Source organism: Theobroma umbraticum, unplaced genomic scaffold (assembly GCF_002168275.2).
Source record: "Theobroma umbraticum cultivar Fairchild unplaced genomic scaffold, ASM216827v3 scaffold_50.0, whole genome shotgun sequence".
NCBI classification, from domain to species: Eukaryota; Viridiplantae; Streptophyta; class Magnoliopsida; order Malvales; family Malvaceae; genus Theobroma; species Theobroma umbraticum.
In genome coordinates, this window is record NW_018397261.1 from 3,635,639 (window position 1) to 3,655,684 (window position 20,046).

At 36.5% G+C, this 20,046-nt stretch overlaps 5 protein-coding genes across 11 annotated transcripts in view; 1 reads left to right on the plus strand and 4 right to left on the minus strand.

Moving 5' to 3' along the window:
• Positions 1-439: 439 nt before the first annotated feature.
• MLS (malate synthase) lies at positions 440-2,766 on the minus strand. Its single transcript, XM_021430950.2, has 4 exons — positions 2,309-2,766; positions 1,918-2,243; positions 1,376-1,706; positions 440-1,232 (listed from the first exon to the last, which is right to left on the minus strand). The coding sequence occupies exons 1-4, from the start codon at positions 2,696-2,698 to the stop codon at positions 576-578; spliced, it is 1,704 nt and encodes a 567-aa protein (XP_021286625.1). The 5' UTR covers positions 2,699-2,766; the 3' UTR covers positions 440-575.
• A 784-nt stretch (positions 2,767-3,550) lies between these two features.
• On the plus strand, positions 3,551-8,040 carry LOC110417595 (cyclin-dependent kinase G-2). Of its 5 annotated transcripts, none has more exons than XM_021430031.2 (6): positions 3,551-3,702; positions 4,053-5,430; positions 5,533-5,668; positions 5,756-5,844; positions 5,983-6,094; positions 6,201-8,040. In XM_021430031.2, the coding sequence occupies exons 2-6, from the start codon at positions 4,316-4,318 to the stop codon at positions 6,297-6,299; spliced, it is 1,551 nt and encodes a 516-aa protein (XP_021285706.1). In that variant the 5' UTR covers positions 3,551-3,702; positions 4,053-4,315; the 3' UTR covers positions 6,300-8,040. The 5 variants fall into 5 exon arrangements, 3 of the variants coding, with proteins under 3 accessions (XP_021285706.1, XP_021285704.1, XP_021285705.1); XR_016351338.1 differs by having other exon boundaries at positions 3,563-5,430; positions 6,201-7,007; positions 7,656-8,040; XR_002445336.2 differs by having other exon boundaries at positions 3,563-5,430; positions 6,201-6,570; positions 6,638-8,040.
• A 139-nt stretch (positions 8,041-8,179) lies between these two features.
• Positions 8,180-11,680, minus strand: LOC110417596 (uncharacterized). Of its 2 annotated transcripts, none has more exons than XM_021430033.2 (4): positions 9,660-11,680; positions 9,052-9,483; positions 8,663-8,972; positions 8,180-8,466 (listed from the first exon to the last, which is right to left on the minus strand). In XM_021430033.2, the coding sequence occupies exons 1-4, from the start codon at positions 10,101-10,103 to the stop codon at positions 8,324-8,326; spliced, it is 1,329 nt and encodes a 442-aa protein (XP_021285708.1). In that variant the 5' UTR covers positions 10,104-11,680; the 3' UTR covers positions 8,180-8,323. The 2 variants fall into 2 exon arrangements, with proteins under 2 accessions (XP_021285708.1, XP_021285707.1); XM_021430032.2 differs by having other exon boundaries at positions 9,043-9,483.
• Positions 11,681-11,807: 127 nt separating this feature from the next.
• Positions 11,808-15,543, minus strand: LOC110417598 (4-coumarate--CoA ligase-like 9). Its single transcript, XM_021430034.2, has 6 exons — positions 14,506-15,543; positions 13,824-14,013; positions 13,100-13,245; positions 12,927-12,994; positions 12,429-12,531; positions 11,808-12,281 (listed from the first exon to the last, which is right to left on the minus strand). Exons 1-6 carry the CDS (start codon positions 15,541-15,543, stop codon positions 12,156-12,158), a joined length of 1,671 nt encoding a protein of 556 aa, XP_021285709.2. The 3' UTR covers positions 11,808-12,155.
• A 170-nt stretch (positions 15,544-15,713) lies between these two features.
• LOC149527096 (4-coumarate--CoA ligase-like 9) overlaps positions 15,714-20,046 on the minus strand; it is a 4,795-nt gene continuing 462 nt past the window's right edge. The window contains exons 1-2 of one of the 2 annotated variants that reach the window (XM_089783857.1): positions 19,335-20,046; positions 15,714-15,842 (exon numbers count right to left, since the gene is read on the minus strand). The exon at positions 19,335-20,046 is cut by the window's right edge and continues 462 nt beyond it. In XM_089783857.1, coding sequence (XP_089639983.1) covers positions 15,783-15,842; positions 19,335-20,046 — 772 coding nt within the window. In that variant the 3' untranslated portion in view covers positions 15,714-15,782. Of the gene's footprint in view, positions 15,954-19,334 lie in introns of both variants that reach the window. The other variant, XM_089783858.1, reaches the window with a different exon arrangement.

Below are 20,046 nucleotides of genomic sequence, written 5' to 3' on the forward strand. Positions count from 1 at the left end.
GAGAGTTTGCGTTACATATTTCTAAAATTGTGTACAACACAAGTGTAGAAAGAGACCTTATTTCCAATTTTAATTTGGATTGTCGTTGGGGTCTCAAACTTAGGCTATGGGTTGGTCCTGTTCCGCTTTCTTTGGGCCTTTCTGGTTTGATGAAATATTCTGAATTTCATTATATAAGCTACATTTTTCTGAGCATTTTTCATTAATTGTTTATATTTTATTCACTTAGCAGACTTCCATTGAATACAAATTCAAAATCCTTAGTGGAATTATATTGTAATCTTTCTTTAAAATGTCTTTCTTGCTTTGTTATGTTATTTTGCAGCATTATATTTTGTGGTAAAGAGAGACGGGGAATATTCAAATGGCATAAATCATCCTGATTCCACCTTAATCAATGAAATAAACTGTCCTAGTATGTTCTGCAACTGAATTAACCATGTTGAAGCTTTCAGTAAAAACAACACTGAAATCGTGATTGATTATTTACTTATTAACAGTAGCAGTAGATTATGGGACAACACAAGACGGAGTCCAGGATTCCATGGGAAAAAAAACAAAAAGGATGCGCTCGTTTATAGCTTAGACAGACCCTTAGGATGATGCACGACAATGTGATTATAGGCATCAAGAGTCAGAAAATCATCCAGGCTGGGAGCAGTGCATTGGCGGGTGAAAATCTTGCCAGCTTCTTTGTACATTCCCTTTCTGAACTTCTCGTTTCCAACCTCTCTCTTAATCCTAGCCATCTCTTCTTCCACCACTCGCCCAAAGAGATCAGCATTCACCCTAACCCCAAGGCCATCCCCATCCAATTCCACTCCATATTTCAGCCATTGCCAGTTTTGAACTCTGCTGATCTCAGCTGTGGCAGCATCTTCCATGAGATTGTAAAGAGGGACTGACCCTGCGCCAGTTAGCCAGGCTGCCAAGTACTGGATCCCTACACGAGTATTTAGGCGGAGACCTTCCATGGTACGGACCCCTCTAGGCCTTTGCAATAGGTCTTCTTCTGTTAAGTTTGCTGCATCTTCTCGTTTGACGATTTGAATTTGGTTAGGAGCATTTCCCATGTTGTTGGTGAAGACTTCCATACAGGCTTGGATGAGTCCTGGGTGTGCTGCCCAAGTTCCATCATGCCCTGCCTTGACCTCTCTCAGTTTATCCTTCCTTACAAGATCAAAGGCTGCCTCATTTGCTGCTGGATCATCTCTAATGGGAATCTGAGCTGCCTGTTCCAGAAAATTGGGCCTTCAATATCAAAGATGCTCTCAAATTTCTAGTATGATTCTCCCAACAGATAAATAAAATGAAAACAGAAAACCAGAAAAAGTTGCATGTTAAATAATGCATGAGATGAGTTTGACTCACATACCATTCCACCCATGGCGTGCACGCCACGCCTATGGCATGTCCTGATGAGAAGATCAGAGTAACTCTTCATGAAGTGTTGAGTCATACCAACTTGAACCCTGTCTGGCAACAATCTATCCGGATGACCTTGAAATGTCTTAACATAGCTGAAAATGTAATCCCATCGTCCACAGTTTAGGCCAACAGAGTGATCCCGGAGCTCATAAAGGATTTCATCCATTTGGAAGACAGCTGGAAGTGTTTCAATTAGAACAGTGGCCCTGATGCTTCCTTTTTCTATACCTGCCATCTTTTCCGCCCTCTCAAACACACAATTCCATATTTTAGCTTCCCTGCCAATAACATAACATTGTATTACTTTCCTGAATACGAAATATGGTTTTTGAACCCCTTCTACAGCTACAGTCTAGTTGACTTCATTGAAAGTCATGCAGCTGTCTGTCAAAGCACATATTAAACGATTAAATTTAAATGACCGTAAGAAATACTTAAATTGGCTTGATCTAGGTGTGTTCTAGCCTTGGTAGGTAACTACTTAATTACCTTGAATGCTCCATCTTAGGGAGATAGAAGAAGGGCCCAAATCCTTCACCTTGAGTCTTGCGGAAACTGTTATAGCTGTGGTAAAAATAAAGGCCAAAATCCACGAGACAACCAGTTGCAGGCTCGCCATCTATGAGTATGTGAGCCTCAGGTAGGTGCCAACCTCGTGGACGAACAAACAGTTTAGCTATCTGGTCATTGAGCTTGTAAACCCTGTTCCTTGCCCTGTCATGGAACGTTATTGTTCCATCGACTGCATCCTTTAAGTTAATTTGCCCTCTCATAAGATTCTCCCAACTCGGAGAGAGTGCATCTTCAAAATCAGCCTACCAAAAAATTAAAGCTTAAGTTTTTACACAATTGCAATGACTAACGTAATGTGATCACTCACCATAAACACTTTGGCTCCAGAGTTGAGAGCGTTAATGATCATCTTCCTCTCCACAGGCCCCGTAATTTCCACCCTCCTGTCAGCAACAGCTGGTGGAACTGGTGCACAAGTCCACTGCCCTTCTCTTATGTACCTTGTAGCCGAATCAAAACCTGGCAACGCCCCTTCATTATACCGCCTTTTAGCCTCCTTGCGGCACCCCATTGCGTAGTTAATATGGTTCCTGAACTCCCTCTGCAAATCAGCCACAAACTGCAAAGCATCCTTGGTCAAAATCTTTGCAAACTCTTCATCATATCGACCCCGGATGTCCACTCCTTCCGGGACGTCATAAGCATTGATCTTCGTCGCAGCTGGTGCGGTATAACCGTAATTCCCAAGACCAATCATCCTGTTGTCTCCTCGACTATTAAAGGCTGGTAGTGAATGGTTTCTTGAGTTGAGTGTGCTTGCAATGTGAGAAAATTGGAATTATATATAGAGAAAATAAGTGAGCAAGTGGATAGCTACATCGAGCGTTATCCTTTCAATTCTTTAACTTGACTTAAATTCTCTAAATCGAGTCAGCAAGTTAACCGGCAATGGCTTTGTGCTTTGGTGGTTGAGGCGTGTCCGCCATTCCGTCTTGTGGAACGAGAACGACCGACTGTCATGAAAGCGTTTTTCTTATTGGTTGTGCATGGCTTTATGTGCGTAAACCGTGACGCCAGTGGCAGAAAATGGCAGCTCAGGGTCGATGGATTGTTTTGAGTTGTGTGCCTACCTCGGGATGTGCAGTTTGTTAGGATATGATGGATGTTTTCCCTGCTTCTTGCCATGAAAAATTGTGGGCCTAGATTGAGATAAAGAGACTTCAAAACCAGTTGTGCTGAATGGTTCCTTGCCTTGCGCGTCTTTAGCTCTCCGTCTAAACAAGCTGGGGTCTTGGGGGAGCCGAATCCAATCCGTGAAATGGGCCTTACAATTTGAGGGAATGTTCCTATCGTATGGCTATGGCCTAGCTAGTACCTAGTGACGCAGATAAAGAACAGGCCCTCCTTGGCTGGTTGCAGTGCCCTCTGCACCTTTTGAGGCAACCACTATAAAGGGCTGAGCTTTAATGCCCACATTTGCTAGTATAATAGACAAATTCATTCGAGTCCAGTTTTGCTTGAGTTGGGCTTTCGAATTAGGCCAGAATAAGCAATTCCAATACAGAATTGCACCGACTCCAAACAACTAACCCAACGCGCTTTCTATAAATTGCAACGAGGGCGGCTAGAAATTAAGGTCAACGCGTTAAACGAAGAAGCGTCCTAGAGATTGTCTCGATTCTCTGATTCTCTTTGCGTGTGGTTTCCATCTCTCTTTCTCTTCTTTCTGCTAAGATCTTCGATTGCCTCTCATTTATCGAGGTGAGGTCAGATCCGCCAAAAGGGGCACAACAAATTTCAGGTTCTAGGGTTTTGTATTATCTTCTCATTTATTTGATCTTTCTTTTTCTCTGTCTGCGATAATTTCCACTGCTGAAAATCTAGGGTTTAATCGATCTATTGTTCGTTTTTTATTGACTGTATTTGTAAGCCTTGTCCGCAGATCTTGGGTTTGTACTTTTTAGGGAACCCTAGGAAAAGGAAAAAGAAAGAATAGTTACTGAATTATTTTGTTTTGTGCATTTTGATTGGCGATTTTGTTGGATCTCTTTGTTTGAGCTTTGAAATTTTTGATTGAGAAGAGTTTGGTTGTTTGATTCGTATGGCGGCAGGGCGAGTTGATGTTCCCCGGAGAAGTGGTGTTGGGAAGTTGAATCGGGGTCTTGCTCATGCTGCTCCCGATAAGAGTGGATATAATTACCCATCTGATGGGAAGAACTTGGTTGCCCAGAATAAGAATGGGTACAACTTGGGTCCTAGGCGATTTGGGTTAGAGGAGGTTGTGAGAGTTAAGAATGGTGGAACCCGGTTTGTGGATGATGGGGTTCGGCAGCCCCCACAGAAAAAGGCGAAGTTTTCCCCTATTGTATGGGACATGGAAGAAAAGGAAGTAAGAATTTCGTCTAGGAACAGAGTTGTATCGACAGCTACAACTCTGTTATCTCCTCCTTCACCTTGCACGTCAAGTATAGTTTCCGATGAGGGTGTTACAAAGCATTCAGTCTCTGCAAATCTTATTGAGGAAGTGCAGCATTTGCCAACTAAGTCTTCTGTTTTTGGTTTTGCTGCTGTTTCTGGCCAGCAATGTCTGGATGATGAACCAGAACAAGGTCTGGTGCGGAAAGAAATTGTTCAAGCACACAACATATTCACATCACGTTGGTCATCTGATAGTGATGATGAAGATGTGTCTAGGAGTGAGGAAAATAGTAGAAGGAGTTCCAGTCTTGAAAGTGGAGAGTGTGAAAGAGATGATTTGGAAGGAGACTTGATTGTCTTAAATGAATCTAATGAAAGAAGCAGTTGTGTATTGTCTGCTTGTGAGGATGGAGATATGGAATGCAAATCGGTCTCTTATGGTGTGATGGACATTGATGACAAGCTTGAGGAAGATGTTGCGGTTGACCAGGCAGAGTTTGATGTTGAAGAGCCAACTGGCAGAGGTATGAACATGCTTCTGGGTTGCAGAAGTGTTTTTGAATATGAAAAATTGAACAAAATAAGTGAAGGTACTTATGGTATTGTTTATAGAGCTAGGGATAAGAAGACAGGAGAAATTGTGGCCCTGAAGAAGGTGAAGATTCTCGACCGAAGAGATTTTGAAGAATATGGTTTCCCTTTGACATCACTGCGTGAAATTAACATACTTGCATCTTTTGATCATCCTTCAATTGTGAAAGTGAAAGAAGTTGTAGTAGATGACCATGACAATGTTTACATGGTTATGGAGTACATGCAACATGACTTCAAGGGGCTAATGGAATCCATGAAACATCAATTTAGTACAAGCGATGTTAAATGCTTGATGCTACAGCTATTGGAGGGTGTCAAATATCTTCATGATAATTGGGTGCTCCACAGGGATATGAAAACATCCAATCTACTCTTGAACAACCAAGGTGAACTGAAAATATGTGACTTTGGTATGGCTCGTCAGTATGGAAGCCCTCTAAAGCCATATACAACTAAGGTGGTCACTCAGTGGTATAGGTGAGCTGCACTTTGTATTTTTTGAATTGTTATGAGCTTTTAAATTTGACATTATCATTGTTTTATTTCCAAGCTTATAGTTGTGTGGTTTCTGCATTTCAGAGCACCTGAACTTTTACTTGGAGCAAAGAAGTATTCAACAGCAGTTGACATGTGGTCTGTGGGCTGTATAATGGCTGAGTTGTTAGCTAAGGAACCTTTGTTCAAAGGAACAAGCGAAATTGATCAGCTTCGCAAGGTAATCATTGTGTCTGTTGAAACTTCACCTTCTTTTTATGTTATTATAATTATTTTGTTTTCTGATGTTTAGTCTTGATGGTTGCAGATCTTTGATACTCTTGGTACTCCAAATGAGAAGATTTGGGCTGGGTTTTCTCAATTGCCAGGGGCAAAGGCAAATTATTCTAAGCAACTGTAAGTTTTTCTCTGTACAATTGCTTTCTTCATCTGAAGTACTATTTATTACCATGTTTTATATGTTCAGTATTTATTGACTAACGATTCATGTGATTTCCAGTTTTATAAGTAGTTGCTTTTGTTTTCTTCTTCCAGGTATAATTTGTTGCGTAGAAAGTTTCCTGCAGCATCTTTCACAGGATCTCCAGTTCTATCTGATGCTGGATTCGACCTGTTAAATAGGCTTCTTACATATGATCCAGAGAAGGTATACATACATGACTTTAAAATCTATTTTAGTGAACTCTAGTTTATATGTATGGGAGGTTTTATGTTTTGTTTATTGCTAATTAAAGTTTCTGTCGCCTGTGCAGAGAATAACAGCAGATGATGCTCTTAACCATGATTGGTTCCACGAGCTTCCTCTACCAAAATCTAAAGAATTCTTGCCTACTTTTCCGCCAAAAATGTAAATGCAACAGGTACCTGGCATGACTAGTGAAAGCTTGGACACATCCGAATAACACATTTGGGCTACATTGTTAGTTTGCAGTTGTAGCTGTTTCTTATTTTACTTCAAACAACTCTTAGGCATATACAACGAACCGTGAAGGATCCAAATCTCTTACAACAGTGGTAAAAATTTTTTTTATCTATTGGTTGTGTTACGGGCAGGCAGATTGTGCATACAGCCACTGTGCTATTTATCATGCTAGTGTATCTTAAGCAGATGATTGGCTAGAGGTGAGGTGTAGCAGTTGAATGTTTCGGTAGCAAAATATTGTGAGAAACTGATATTGTCCTTTGGCAGGCCAATATATGACATTCCTGCTGAGATTAATATCTTGAGGAAGTTGAATTACAGGATCCAGTTCTTAGTTTGGATGATTTTGTGATGAATTGTAATGGTCCTTAGCTGCGATTGAATATGAAGGTGCAGCTTATTGACCTTAACTTTTCTTAGATCTTTCTTTTTCCCACTTCCTTGATATTGTAACAGATTGCAATTCTTGTGCAAATATTCTTGACTATATTTGAATTTTTGTTTTGCTATTTCTAAAACTACTGCTCACGTTGTTTCCTTCAATTTTCTTCACATTGCTTGCAAGAGTCTACTGATGTTTGGAAGGGAACAGCATTGGTCTTTCCTGCTCATGGGCAGTAAGTTTTGCACACTCAAGGTACTTTTCATGATATTTGTGTTGTGCCTTCAAAAATAAGTTTCCTGTTTTGTACATGGTGATTTTACCATATTAGGTAATGGAGGAGCCCCACTATTTGGTACACAATATATGTTCTGAAGTGAACTTATGAATGTGAATTAAGTGTAATTTATGGAAACTCTTAAGTAATCTTGCTGAGAATACGGTTGTAACTTGTAAAACACAGAGATGTAGATTGTGGTTGTAGTTTCCAAAAACAACACAGATGTAGGCCACATTGCTTTTGAATGAATTAGTTGATCTTTTAACTGTTGAGATTTTTGTATCTTTCTTTTCTTCTCTGTTTTAAAGTGTTTGCAGCAGTGCAGGAGGTTTGGAAGCGTGTATATGTTTTACATAATCATTTAGTGTGCAAGTCAGATGCCATATGCGTAGTTGGTATAATAATTGCATTAATCTTGTCGTACTTTGGTGACCTCTTCCTTAATGATTACCAATTGTCAGTCTAAGAGTTGATGTTGCCTGTCAATTAAATAATAATGACTGACATTGATATATTGTACTTGATGTTATCAAAATGGATTTTGCTGGTTTATGATTTGTATGTTATATTTCCCTCAATTATATTTTGGATGGTAATGGTACAAGGCGGGGATGATGACACAGGGAAGGCTGTGAATAACAGGCAGATGTCAGTACTGGAGAAAAGATAACAGAAGGCTTGTTCTATTTCTTTTCCTTTGGCCTTTGTTTTTATTAATTTTGTTGTATTGTCTTTGTCATGAATGGGTGCTTAACCAATTTTTACTTTCTTGAGTTTCTGCAAGATACCATATAACTGAAAAACTGTAGTCGGTTACAAGAGGACGTCATCATACCCAAACTTGGCTGTTGCTGAAGATGGTTCAACAGTTGGGGTCCGAATTCGGCTATCAGTATATGTTGTCGTTAAGCATGGTTTAAATAAAGGATCATCTTCTTCCTTTCTAGTTTTGGACTGCGACTTTTGAATCTAATAATAAAATTATTACAAAGTCTTGTTTGATTTGAATGTTAATGATTGTTGGCTCTATTCTCACGAGATGAATTATAGGATGAGCATAGCACTAGAATTAGATTCAACTGATGGAGGTAGATGATGATGTAGTTAACTCTTTAAAGTAATTAACAGTATTTGTTTTGGCATCCACGGGGGCACCTGGCAATAGAAATTCCAATTTCCAAATCCCCCTCCATTTTTCCCTGAAGTAAAAAGTGCTGAAATAAGGGGTTTCAAAATTACAAGGAAGATGTTAATGAGAGTGATTTTATACAAAGGAAAATTAACAAGTGTCTCAGCTGGTAGTGAAAGTTATAGTTTTCCCAAGCACAAAAAGAACAAGTGAAAGCTCTATGAAAAATATGGTACTGATAAGTGCCCGATCAATTTTCCATCCGTAAACTGTGGCTCCTCCTGGGTTGAACTGCAAGTACATGACTGCATTTTGCAAAGCAAACATGTAACATATCCAGAAAAGCTTAAGAGTCCTTACTTGGTAGTCGCAGAAATTGTTATCCAACCCTTGGCTCTTTTTCCTTTTTCTCCTCAATGAAAACTAAAAAATGGGTTTATACCATCCAATTGACTCTATTTATGCAGAAAAAGCTTTAAAAAGGCGACGGAATGTACATACCAAAAGCTTGTCGCTTGTGATACGAGGACATATATGAAGCCATTTGAGTATTGGTTGGAACAGGCACGTAATCAACTGCCTCCAAATCAGTTTCTGAGTAACTTATCGGCATTGGGACTGGTAGAGGGGCTCCTTCCAAGCCTCCATCATCATTACTAATTAAAACCGATTGAGAGGTGTCATTAGAGTTGCATGTAACTAAAGCATGCCATCGGCTAGCAACTGAAGCTAGACCTTGGGCTCTATGTGAGATTTTTGCAGCTGCGTGCAGGCAGATTATTATTCCGATAAGCTCAACGATGGAGATGACCTGCCATATATGAAAGATTCTTAGTTGATATAATCCAATGTTAGCATGAGGTTATACATCAGAGTCGTACCCCACTTACTGCAAAATCACCACCATTGATGAAATTGATGATTCCACGGTTCCCTGTGGTTTCCAACAGAGCTACAACCTGACTAGCCGTCACAACCAGGAATTCTAGGAGGAGAAATATTCGAAACCTGTGGCTTATCTTGGATAAATAATGCGTCAAACGTATGTGTTCCTCCATATAAACAGAGACATCGGAGTCCCTTTCAAGAAGCTTCCCATAATTCTCAAAGTGTATCACTTGCAAATTACACACCAAATTGAACAAGCCACTGCCTGATAAATAGATGACAGTTGAATAAATCCAGGATACGAGCAAAACAGTTAGCATTACGACTGATCTCCACCATGAATCGTGATAGGCATAGACAACCCGAGTGACTTCTCGAGCAGCCTTTACAATGAAACATGGTAATATCCACACCGCCAACAAACGGAAGAAATCCTGAATAAATGGAGCAAATCGGGTTACAGAGAGGAAAAAGGGAAGAGGTGAACTCTGAAACAATTTCAACTCTTATTAAAAGGTAAATGATTAGATCTCATGCACTTCAATTTTCAACTGAGAACTAAATAAAAAGAAAAAAGGAGGGCAACAACAATTAGAGGGTACTTGCTTACATCTATCTTCTTCGCATATTCCCCACGAAACTGCTCCACGTGACCATGATACCTATCCACAAACAGGAACTTCCTTATCCCATATTTGCGCAGATTGCGAGAGATGCAGAAAAGAGAAATGGCAGAGACGAGAAACTGAGATACGAGAATCTCAAGCTCAAAACTCTTGATCTCGTACTTGTAACAACCGGAACAATAAGAGAGCAAAATGATGAGAAGTGGAAGAGTAATACCGAGAAGCAGGAACAAGAACCAGGATATAGAGAAGCTGAAGACGGAATATTGGCAGAAGCCCAAGAGCCTGAGAAAGGTCTCTAAACGGTGGAGGGAACTGGAAAGTTGGGTGTCGTCTCGGTCTTCTTCTAGCTGGGTTGATGGTTCTAAAAGGGGAATATTGGTCTGGGCTGTTGCAGTTTCTTGGGCTTGTGCAGGAGGAACTGCCATGGAGAGGACGAGAGTTGCAGAAAAGAGGGGATTTGAGCTAAGTTCTTGCTCAGTTTTGCCTTGGAAAGTGGCTACAGAAACAAACCGAAGAAAAGCGCCAGTGTGGTTTCACATAGACACCTAGTGCTGCTGCACCCATTACTTTATAGAGTCCATAAATATACAATGAGAAATTGAGACGCAGAGACTAGGACCTTTGTCCTGGACTGACCCATTAGCCCGACAATGTTTTATTTTTATTCATAATTTTTAAATTTTAATTCTTCAATTTTAAATTTTTTAAAAACATTTCAAATCCCATCATTTCATCGAATCATTATTAAAAATAACCAAAATAAATCATCTCAATGTTAGGTAAATATTCATATAATATAAGTTTCAATTCAAAATATTAAATTTTTTTTTTGTCACAAACATTTAAGTGTCAAAATCTATCCATATTTATAAGGTGACATTGAAATAAATAGATTTCATTTGATCTTCATGAGAATTAATAGATGAATCAAACATTAAACTTTAAAAGGTGATTATCTGAAATCAATTTGGAAAAAAGTGGTAAAAAGTTAGTGAGAAAACAAAGATTTGTGTTTTGTTGCTGAAAGAAAATCTGAGGAAATAATTTCGTGTCCACCTTTGAGTGCAGAATGAATGCTAAAAGTCTCGAAGCATTTGTATACATTCATAGGAGTTGAGCTATTAATAATAATTATATCATCATAAATAATAATGAAAGTAATTTGAAAAAAATAGTAAAATTCACGAGTTTTGAAAAATTTGACTTGATAACTTAAATTTGAAAATACTTTAAAGAGAGTAATGAAATATTAATGGTTACGAGCGGTGCAGATTCAATCTTCCAAAGCAAAGTCGTTGAATTAAAATGCAAGGGATAGGTAGAGATTACTACAAAATACAAATGTATGAATCAATACTACCTTGCTGAAGCCTGAGTCTTCTCCGGGTTTGCAATCAAACTGGTTCACTGTGAGTAGCTGAGATATAAATGAAGTGTAAGAAACCAAAAGACATAAACTGTATTTCACCTTCTCATTTAGGGTTTAGGAAATGAAAACAGTTAAAGGAGTTGAGTGGGTTAGATTTTGATTTACTTCAAGCTTTAAGAACAATTATGAAACGAATTGTTATCCAAGGAAAAGAGAAAATCAAGTCTTGCATGATGCAATTCCAAGTGTCCTAACCTTGACATCTTGCCTTAACACTAATTGATCGAGCTGAGGAATTAATGACTTGGGGAACATCACTAAAGCAAATAAACCTTTAATTTGTAGCACAGGGACCAGCACCTATAAACTTTTTATTTATTATGTGCAGCAAGAGAGGGTAGAGAGTTGTCCTTTGTTGACAACAGAGCAAGTGAGCAGTCGTTGACCCGGAAAGGAGTTTGCTATGACAGTTTTGAACCTGTGCAAGTATTTTCCAAGGTAAAGCAGATTGTTCTATGGTTTCTGAACTAGGGCACTGGTGTTAAGTAATCCCTCTAGCCTAAATGGAGGAAGAAACCGTGGGGAAAACATTCATCGGCCTCATGGTTTAAAAGCTTCTAACGAAATCTTCCACTTCAATCTATAAGACTGTTGCATTTCCTACTCCCCTCATGTCAGGTTTTACACCTAAGAGGCTACAGCATAAATTTAATTAAAATTTCTATTCTTTGGAAAAGAAAATCAACAGACCTTGCTTCAGTGGTAGAATGTTATAATCTATGTTTCTTTTCCTGATTTCAATCACACAAAACAGTAATAACATAATCTGAATCACAATTAACAATCTGCGATCAATAAATTAGTGATTCTGACGGAACTACAGTTACTGTTTTATGATTTTATTGCTATGGAAAATGCCGGGGGTAAGGGAACTCATTTAGAATCCCAAAATGTGAAGGGAATTTGATTTCAATTTGAGCTGTAATCAATAACCAGCCAGCAGTGGTATCCAAAGCTTTAAGCAGATGCCAAGAAAGTTTTCATTTTTTACTGCAGCTCCTTCCCAGCATTTGGCGATGTCCTATTGTCATGTAATCCAGATATGGTTTTATAATTTAGATAAACCACCAGATAGAGAATGATTAACCAGCTCCCTCCTCAAGATCTTTCCTGCTGGAGATTTCGGAATAGAATTAACAAAAGCAACACGTCGAATCTTCTTGTAGGGCGCAACCTGCAAGAAGAAAATCAGCTCTAGTTGTGTCAGGTTGCATAAAAATACAACCAAGAAGCCTGATACGCTGAATAGTAATATGCATTTCAAATTTCCCAAAAATTAGTTAAAATGCAAATACTATCTGTCACTATTTTAGAACCATGCCTGTTTTGCAATGAAATCCATGACTTGAGACTCAGTGATGCTACTTCCAGGGTTTCTCACTATGTAGGCCATGGGAATCTGCCCTGCTTCTTCATCAGGGTACCTGCTCTCAGACATAACAAATTGATATGAGACTAATAGGTGCCACTAGCATCACAACAGAATTGCAGTTCTAGATCAACTTAGGAACTATTAGACAGTATGCCACCATACTATCAAATATTCTGGGAACTTATTGATCAAGGCTGATGTTGGTACTCCTTCAAAAACATAGATTGAACACTGCACTCTCCCTTGTGAGGTATTCTGCTACGTGATCTTAACTTTTTCACTCACTTAGCTTCAAAAGCATTTGGCAAGAAAACCATGTTCAGAAATGTATGAACTGATGTGCAAGTTGTGTCTTTGATTGGACAAAATGTCAAAGCTACAAACAAAAAAAATCTAGCATACACAGACATCATCATTCACAAGAAAAAAGAGAAACTCAATACATACGGAATCACAGCTGCATCAGCAATTTCAGGATGGGAATGAAGTAAATGCTCCAATTCAGCAGGAGGGACCTGCAATTTTTGGTTTAGATAATGAGATTATGTGTTCCAAAAACATTAAAGGAACACTGCCAACCACATTGTTTTAAGATGCAAACTCCATGGCAACTCATTCACCTGATATGCCTTGTATTTGATCAATTCCTTCAATCTATCTACAATGTAGAGAAACCCTTCAGAGTCAAAATAACAAATATCGCCAGTTTTTAACCAGCCTTCTGAATCCAAGGTTTCAGCGGTTGCATTCTCATCTCCTACATAACCTGCATTGACACCACTATTTCACTTAGGAAGGAATAAGCTTTTTATAAGAGTTTGAACTTTGCGAAATGCCCAAAAGGAAAAATTTATGCCAATTGCTCCTCACTAATAATGAAGTTTTGGCTGTAATATGTAAATTATGATTATTGGTCCAAAAACAAACCTTCCATGATTATGGATTTCTCCAGATTTATGTCCATGATTACAAAAACCAAGCTTCCCAAATCAGAAAGGTTAAGGAAGGAAAAATGACAGGGATTAGTATGGATAATGTACTACAAATTTACAATATTACTAACTCTTCAGTTTTTTTTTTTTTTTTTGTTTCAAAAAAAACCTCTATTTCTAAGTAAAAGTTATGGTGGTGAAATAACGTTATAATCATTTTCAATCCTCCCATTTCATAGCTTTATCAAGCAAAAGAAGAAAAAGATTTCTTTCTCTTTCGTCAACCTATCTATCCTTCCTACATTTTCCTAGAAACCTAACTTCCTATTGCTAGCCAGTGGGTTTCTGTCCCAATATTACATAATTCTGGCGGCACATTTAGCACCAATATTAAAGGCAAAAAATGTAATACCCTTCATTACTGTAGGACCCCGCAACCATAGCTCCCCTCTTTGCCCGGGTGGCAGGGCCTCTCCAGTTACAGGATCGACTATCTTGGCTTCCATATTTTCAGCAAGGCGGCCAACTGTCCCATATCGTGCTGCCTCCTCAGGCCCTATCACCCTCGTTGCTCCCCCTCCAGTTTCAGTCAGCCCATATCCCTAACACAAAGAAAAATGAGGGAACAATACTAATATTCACACCCAATAAAGATACTTATTTGAATGAATAGAATAGTTCAACAAACTCAACCATATACCATGGGCAATAGAACTCTTCCCTTACTCTTTTTTTCATTCGAAATATATCCCACTAAAAAACATACTTAATAAGCAGAATGCCAAAACTAGAGAAAACTGCCTAAGTTAATGAACTAGAATAAACGAAAATCAATCAAATATTTCTTTTATTTTGAAAAACTACTGCATAAGCCTTTTCCATAAAGTATACATAGATCAAACAAATCAAAATATAAGTATGATGTTACAAATGATCATGTCGAATTGTCAATACACATAAATCACATTTTTCATTTGTGGGAACTTATATATGTTGAGATGATAATTTTTAGTAACATTGTCACGTTTCAATTTATTAAGCCGACAATAGTAGAAAAGATGTTAACAATTTATCCTTCTCTAGTTATTTCTTACCTGAACAAGTTCCACGGTGGGAAATTTCTCCTTGAACCGCTCAACAACCTCCTTGCCAAGCGAGGCGCCACCGCAACCAAGCAACAGAAGCGAGCTAAGGTCATACTTTTTAGTCAAATCTGATTTAATGAACGCCACGACAAGCGGCGGCGAAACGGGCATGTAAGTTATCCTGTACTTCTCTATGGCTCTTAACATTCCCTCAAATTCAAATCTCTCCGTGAAAACCACCGATTGTCCCATCGAAAACGCCCTCGCCAACATAAAGAACCCAAATACGTGAAACAAAGGCACCGTGAAAAACGACACCGGGTGCGGTTCCCTTTGCTCCTGGTGAGAGTGCCTTAAGTGGTAAAACCCGGCAATCAACGCGATCAGGTTCCGGTGACTCAGCATCACGCCTTTGACTCGGCCGGTGGTCCCCGAAGAATAAAGTACCGCGGCTGTGTCGTGCTGGCTCACATGGACTCTACTAATAAAGTCGTTATCGACATCGGGTTGAGTTAAGAAAGTGAGGAACTCGGGGGAGTCGAGGAGGACTGTTCCCAGTTTGAGAGATGGAAGCTTGGAAGACGTCTCCGATGTGGCGAACGCAATAACGGGTTTACAGAGTTGAATCTGGTGAGCAATCTCCACCTCGGAACTCAGCGGGTTGGCGGGAGAGACAACGATTCCTAACGACATGAGAGCGAAGTAAAGCAAAGGGACATGAAGAGAGGGAGGGGAGAGAATGAAGGCGACGTCGTTTTGGGAAAGGGAATACTTTTTCCGGAGGGAGTGAGCGAGGGAATGGATTTGAGCAATGAATTGGGAGTAAGAGAGGGTGCCTGCGTTAGTAGCGTCGACAGCGAAAAGGGTATCGCCGCTGGTGGGGTTTGAGGAGGAGCGGATAAGAGAGAGGACATATTGAGGGAGGGAGAGAGGCTGAGACGATGGTGGGAGAGGTACAAGTGGTCTGAGGCCGTGAAAAGTCCTCGTTTGGGGACAGAAACCGGTGTTTGGATCTATAGAACGGTGGGGATTGGCTGCTTCTGCCATCGGAGTGATGATGTTAGCTTGAGTTAGCTATGTAGTTGCAATGAGTTTTCACTTTTCAATTTGCAGAGAGGTTTCATAAGCTTACAAAGTGAAAATGGAAGGATGAGAAAAGCAAGTACTGTACCTTTTTCTACTTGTGGCTTTTGCCTCTTTGTACATTTTTTTTTCTTCTTTTTCTGCAGATGATGACGGTGAGCCGGCACTGGGTAGAAAGATTGTTTTTTCAGGTTCGTCGACGGCTAGGTAATGACTGGCACACACGAATCATACGCAGAAGACAACAGAGAAAGGTTTTGACCCTTCAATTGCAAACGTGACTTCGCAATTTTAATTCGATAAACGTGTATAGTACAATAGCTTAGAGATCGTTCGGCAATTGCCATTAGAGAAACATTTGGTCTCCGCCATTACTGTCAGTACAATGACAAAACCATCTAGAATCTTCAATTGTGATTGCATGTGATTTTTTATTAAATTAAAAATAAAAATATACCACTTACCATTTTTTGTATTAATAAATAGTTAAAATATCTATTAAATCTCTATATTTATATATTTTATTCAATTTAATATATATACTTAAAATTAAAATAATTTAATTTTTTTATTTTAAAAATTATTTCAATTTAATCTCTTTCATTAATAACATCTAATTTTATTATTGAAATGATGACATCAATACTGACGTGATATATTTTGATAACGTAACATCTACATGATAACGTGACGTGTTACTTAAGACCAACATGAAGCTATGATAGTGTCACAAGACCTTAATCTTAATATGATGATGTGGTAATGTTGACATGACATTGATATGCTAACGTGTCAATATCATGTGAAAAATAAAAAAAAATTTTAATTTTTTTTTTGTACCACATTATAAGAATAAAATTGAACAAAAATATATAATACAAGAGCTAAATTATATACAATTGAGATGTTGAGAAACTAAATTAAAAAAATATAAATCTTTAAGTAGATGATAGATATACTTATTAATAAGCCAAGTATTTAAGTGTAAAAGATTTATGGTATTAAAAATTATATATAAATATTTTCATACTTGATTATTTGATTTTAAAATATGAATATTAATTTATAAAGTTAAATTTAGATGAATAATTTACACTATGTTAAAAATAAAATAATATAAAAAATTAAATAATTTTTTACTATTTATAATAGTATAAAAATTTAAAATTACTTGACTTAATTTTTAACTTGAGTTGAACTCAAATAAGCAAAATAGGTTAATTTAGTTACAACTTTCACAATTTACAAATATCTATTCTTTAGAATTATTTAACCCTTACCCAATTTACCTTTTATTTAAATTTACTCAGAATTTTTTATAAAATAATTTTATTTAAGTTCAAATACCACAATCTAATTCTACTAATTTTAAATTTACATTATTAATTTATATCTACAAAAAATTTGTAAATATAAAATAAAATTGTATAAATATTTACAATTATATTTAACTCTATTAACCATAAATGTAAATTTTAATCCAAAAATTTTAACTTAAAGAATATAACCTAAAATATTAAATAAAATAAAATCATAAAAAATAAATAAAAAATTAAAGAGGTGGAGTAACTCATATTTTATAATTGTAATAAGATGTTTGTTATACCCAAATTAAGCAAGTCAGAATGAAGAATTATTTTTCTAATCATTACTAGCTTTATATCTCCCTTATTCATCTAACATAATGCAAATTATTCATCTAAATTTGACTTTAAGAATGAAATATTTTTTAAATTTTTTATAGAAAGAGAATTCAGACTTAATTTTTAGAAAGAATATAAATTAATGTACATATTTTAGAATCAAATATATATTTTTTAACATCATAAATATTTTACATTTAAATTTTTAACTTATTAATAGAAATATCTATCATGTATTTAAATATTTATATTTTTTAAATATTTTTATAATTTAGTCCTTTAACATCTCAATTTTATTTAATTTAATTTATGTACGATATTTTTTGTTCAATTTAATCCCTATAACGTGGTACAAAAAAATCTTTTTTAATTTTTTTATCTATCACGTTGCACTGATATGTTAGCATATCAACACCACGTCAGTATTGACACATCATTATATTATGTCCACATGGCACTACCACATCATTAAGTTGATACCATGTGACATGTCACGTCATCAAAATATACCATGTCAGCATTGACGTTATCATTTTAATAACAAAAATTAAATGTCGTTAGTAAGAAAGACTAAATTGAAATAATTTCTAAAATTAAGAGATTAAATTACTTTGATTTTGAGTATATGGATTAAATTAAACAAACATATGAATACAAAGACTTATGAATATTTTAACCATTAGCAAATAATTTTGAACCTAATTTATGAAAACAAGTCTTTAACCATTTTTGAAATTTTATCATTCCATACCAGTTTTGACACAACAATGTCAAACACTTCTACACTATCAAATTATCAAATTATAATTTCCTTTTCATAATTTTTCAAAAACAATTTTCAAACGACAATCCTCGTATGGTCAATTACAATTGTAATCACAATACCAAACCAATATTTTTTTTATCCATCTTTTTTCTAATGTTTTAAAATTGTGTTTTTTTTCTTTTATTTTGTTGAACATTTAACATTATTATTTTTTCTATATTCTAAATCACTTTTCATGATTTTTTTTACCTTTTGATATTAAACAAATATAAAACGTCATTTGTATTAGAAAAATTAAAAATTTTAATATAATATACAACAATCAACACTTTTTTTTTAAATTTCATAAAAATTTAAAAAAACTTATTATGTTATTAAAAACAAAATAGGGTGCGTATTGTTAGTTTTTCTCTTGATATTTATTTGGGTTAACATATTTTCTTATTTTTTTTATTTTTTATGGATGGATAGCCTAAGTAGTACTACTTTAAGACCACATATTAGTGGACAGATAAGATATGCAATAGCACACCCACCTTATTTGAATGCTACTACTACATAATTCATAATTCAACATTTCCTTATTCCACTTTCGTCACTCCAAAATTTGATTGGATACCACAATTAATGGAGCAAAAGCGACACAAATCAACATCACAAACAGCTTGCATGTGATAATTTAGCTTTCCATAGCGTTTAACATTATTGAAGTCAGTAAATATCCTTCTACGCCTAAGATAAGAGTAATTCAATAATCATCTAACTATGTACAATTGAAAACGAATTTGAATATGTTACAGACTAAATTCTACCATTTAAAAATACAACAATTATCAAGCAATTAAGAAATTTGATTTTTATACTACTGGTCTTCTATGTCTTTTTATTTATATTTAATGAAGTTTCGAAAAGACATGAGGTTCACGCTTTATATTTAAAATTTCAAACTATTACTTATTCCGTCTTATTATATATGAAATCAAGGGAATAATTTGTTTGATTATAATTCTTAATTCATTATTCTTTTTCATTCCTTCATACTTCAAACTATTACTTTTTCCAGTCTTATTATTAAAATTGTTTTTAATTAACTTTTTTATTTATTTTGATAATTATTTTTCACAAAATTATAAAGTTATAAAATTTAAAATTATATAAATTTTAATTTTTTAAATATATTTTCGAAAATTTAATTTTATATAATATTTTAAAAATTATATCAAAATATATTAAAAAAAAAAGAATCTAGCAAACTAACACAGTAGGAGTAAAATGAAAAGAAAACTATCATTTAAAAATAATGGTATTAAGTAAACATAAAAACTAGATAGTAAATAGAAAAATACCTGCACTAATACCACATTGGGGAACTTCTCCTTGAACTGCTGGGCAATCTCCTTGCCGAGCGGCGCGCCGCCGCAGCCAAGCCCCTGAAGCGAGCTCAAGTCATACTTTTTAGTCAAATCCGATTTAACAAACGCCAAAACAAGCGGCGGCGAAACCGGCATGGCAGTAATCTTATACTTCTCAACTGCTCTAAGCATTTCCTCAAATTCAAATCTCTCCGTCAAAACCACTGTATCGGCCGACAAAACCGCCCCTAACAACATAAAGAAACCGAACACATGAAACAAAGGCACCGTAAAAAAGGTCACTGATGGCTGCGGGTTATCATTATCGCCGCCTTCGGTTGTGTTGTAGTGATGAATCGCCGTCATTATTGAGATTAGGTTTCGGTGAGTCAGCATCACCCCCTTGACTCGCCCGGTGGTTCCTGAAGAATATAATATCGCAGCCGAGTCGGACTGGTTTACCTTGACTCGTTTAATGATGTCGTTATCGATATTGGACTGAGTTAAGAAAGAGAGAAACTCGGGCGAGTCTAGGAGGACAGTTCCGTATTTGAGAGATGGAATTTTATGAGAGGCTTGTGAAGTAGCGAAGGCAATAACGGGTTTACTGAGTTGGATCTGGTGAGCGATTTCCGAGTTGGAACTGAGCGGGTTGGCGGGGGAGACAATGACTCCTAACGACATGAGAGCAAAGTAAAGCACGGGG

Bases quoted from the DNA above. Each gene is read 5' to 3' on its own strand.
- MLS (XM_021430950.2), bottom strand. From the start codon at position 2,698: ATGATTGGTCTTGGGAATTACGGTTATACCGCACCAGCTGCGACGAAG. The intron at 2,244-2,308 runs GTGAGTGATCAC...ATTTTTTGGTAG, and splicing joins CTGGAGCCAAAGTGTTTATG to GCTGATTTTGAAGATGCACT. The intron at 1,233-1,375 runs GTATGTGAGTCA...TTTCTGGAACAG, and splicing joins TGCACGCCATGGGTGGAATG to GCAGCTCAGATTCCCATTAG.
- LOC110417595 (XM_021430029.2), top strand. From the start codon at position 4,043: ATGGCGGCAGGGCGAGTTGATGTTCCCCGGAGAAGTGGTGTTGGGAAG. The intron at 5,669-5,755 runs GTAATCATTGTG...TGATGGTTGCAG, and splicing joins AAATTGATCAGCTTCGCAAG to ATCTTTGATACTCTTGGTAC. The intron at 5,845-5,982 runs GTAAGTTTTTCT...TTCTTCTTCCAG, and splicing joins GCAAATTATTCTAAGCAACT to GTATAATTTGTTGCGTAGAA.
- LOC110417596 (XM_021430032.2), bottom strand. From the start codon at position 10,103: ATGGCAGTTCCTCCTGCACAAGCCCAAGAAACTGCAACAGCCCAGACC. The intron at 8,973-9,042 runs GTACGACTCTGA...CATATATGGCAG, and splicing joins GTGATTTTGCAGTAAGTGGG to GTCATCTCCATCGTTGAGCT. The intron at 8,467-8,662 runs GTATGTACATTC...TGCAAAATGCAG, and splicing joins TCACAAGCGACAAGCTTTTG to TCATGTACTTGCAGTTCAAC.
- LOC110417598 (XM_021430034.2), bottom strand. From the start codon at position 15,543: ATGGCAGAAGCAGCCAATCCCCACCGTTCTATAGATCCAAACACCGGT. The intron at 14,014-14,505 runs GTAAGAAATAAC...TCTTTGTGTTAG, and splicing joins CCACCGTGGAACTTGTTCAG to GGATATGGGCTGACTGAAAC. The intron at 13,246-13,823 runs GTATTACATTTT...GTGTCAATGCAG, and splicing joins GGGTCCTACAGTAATGAAGG to GTTATGTAGGAGATGAGAAT.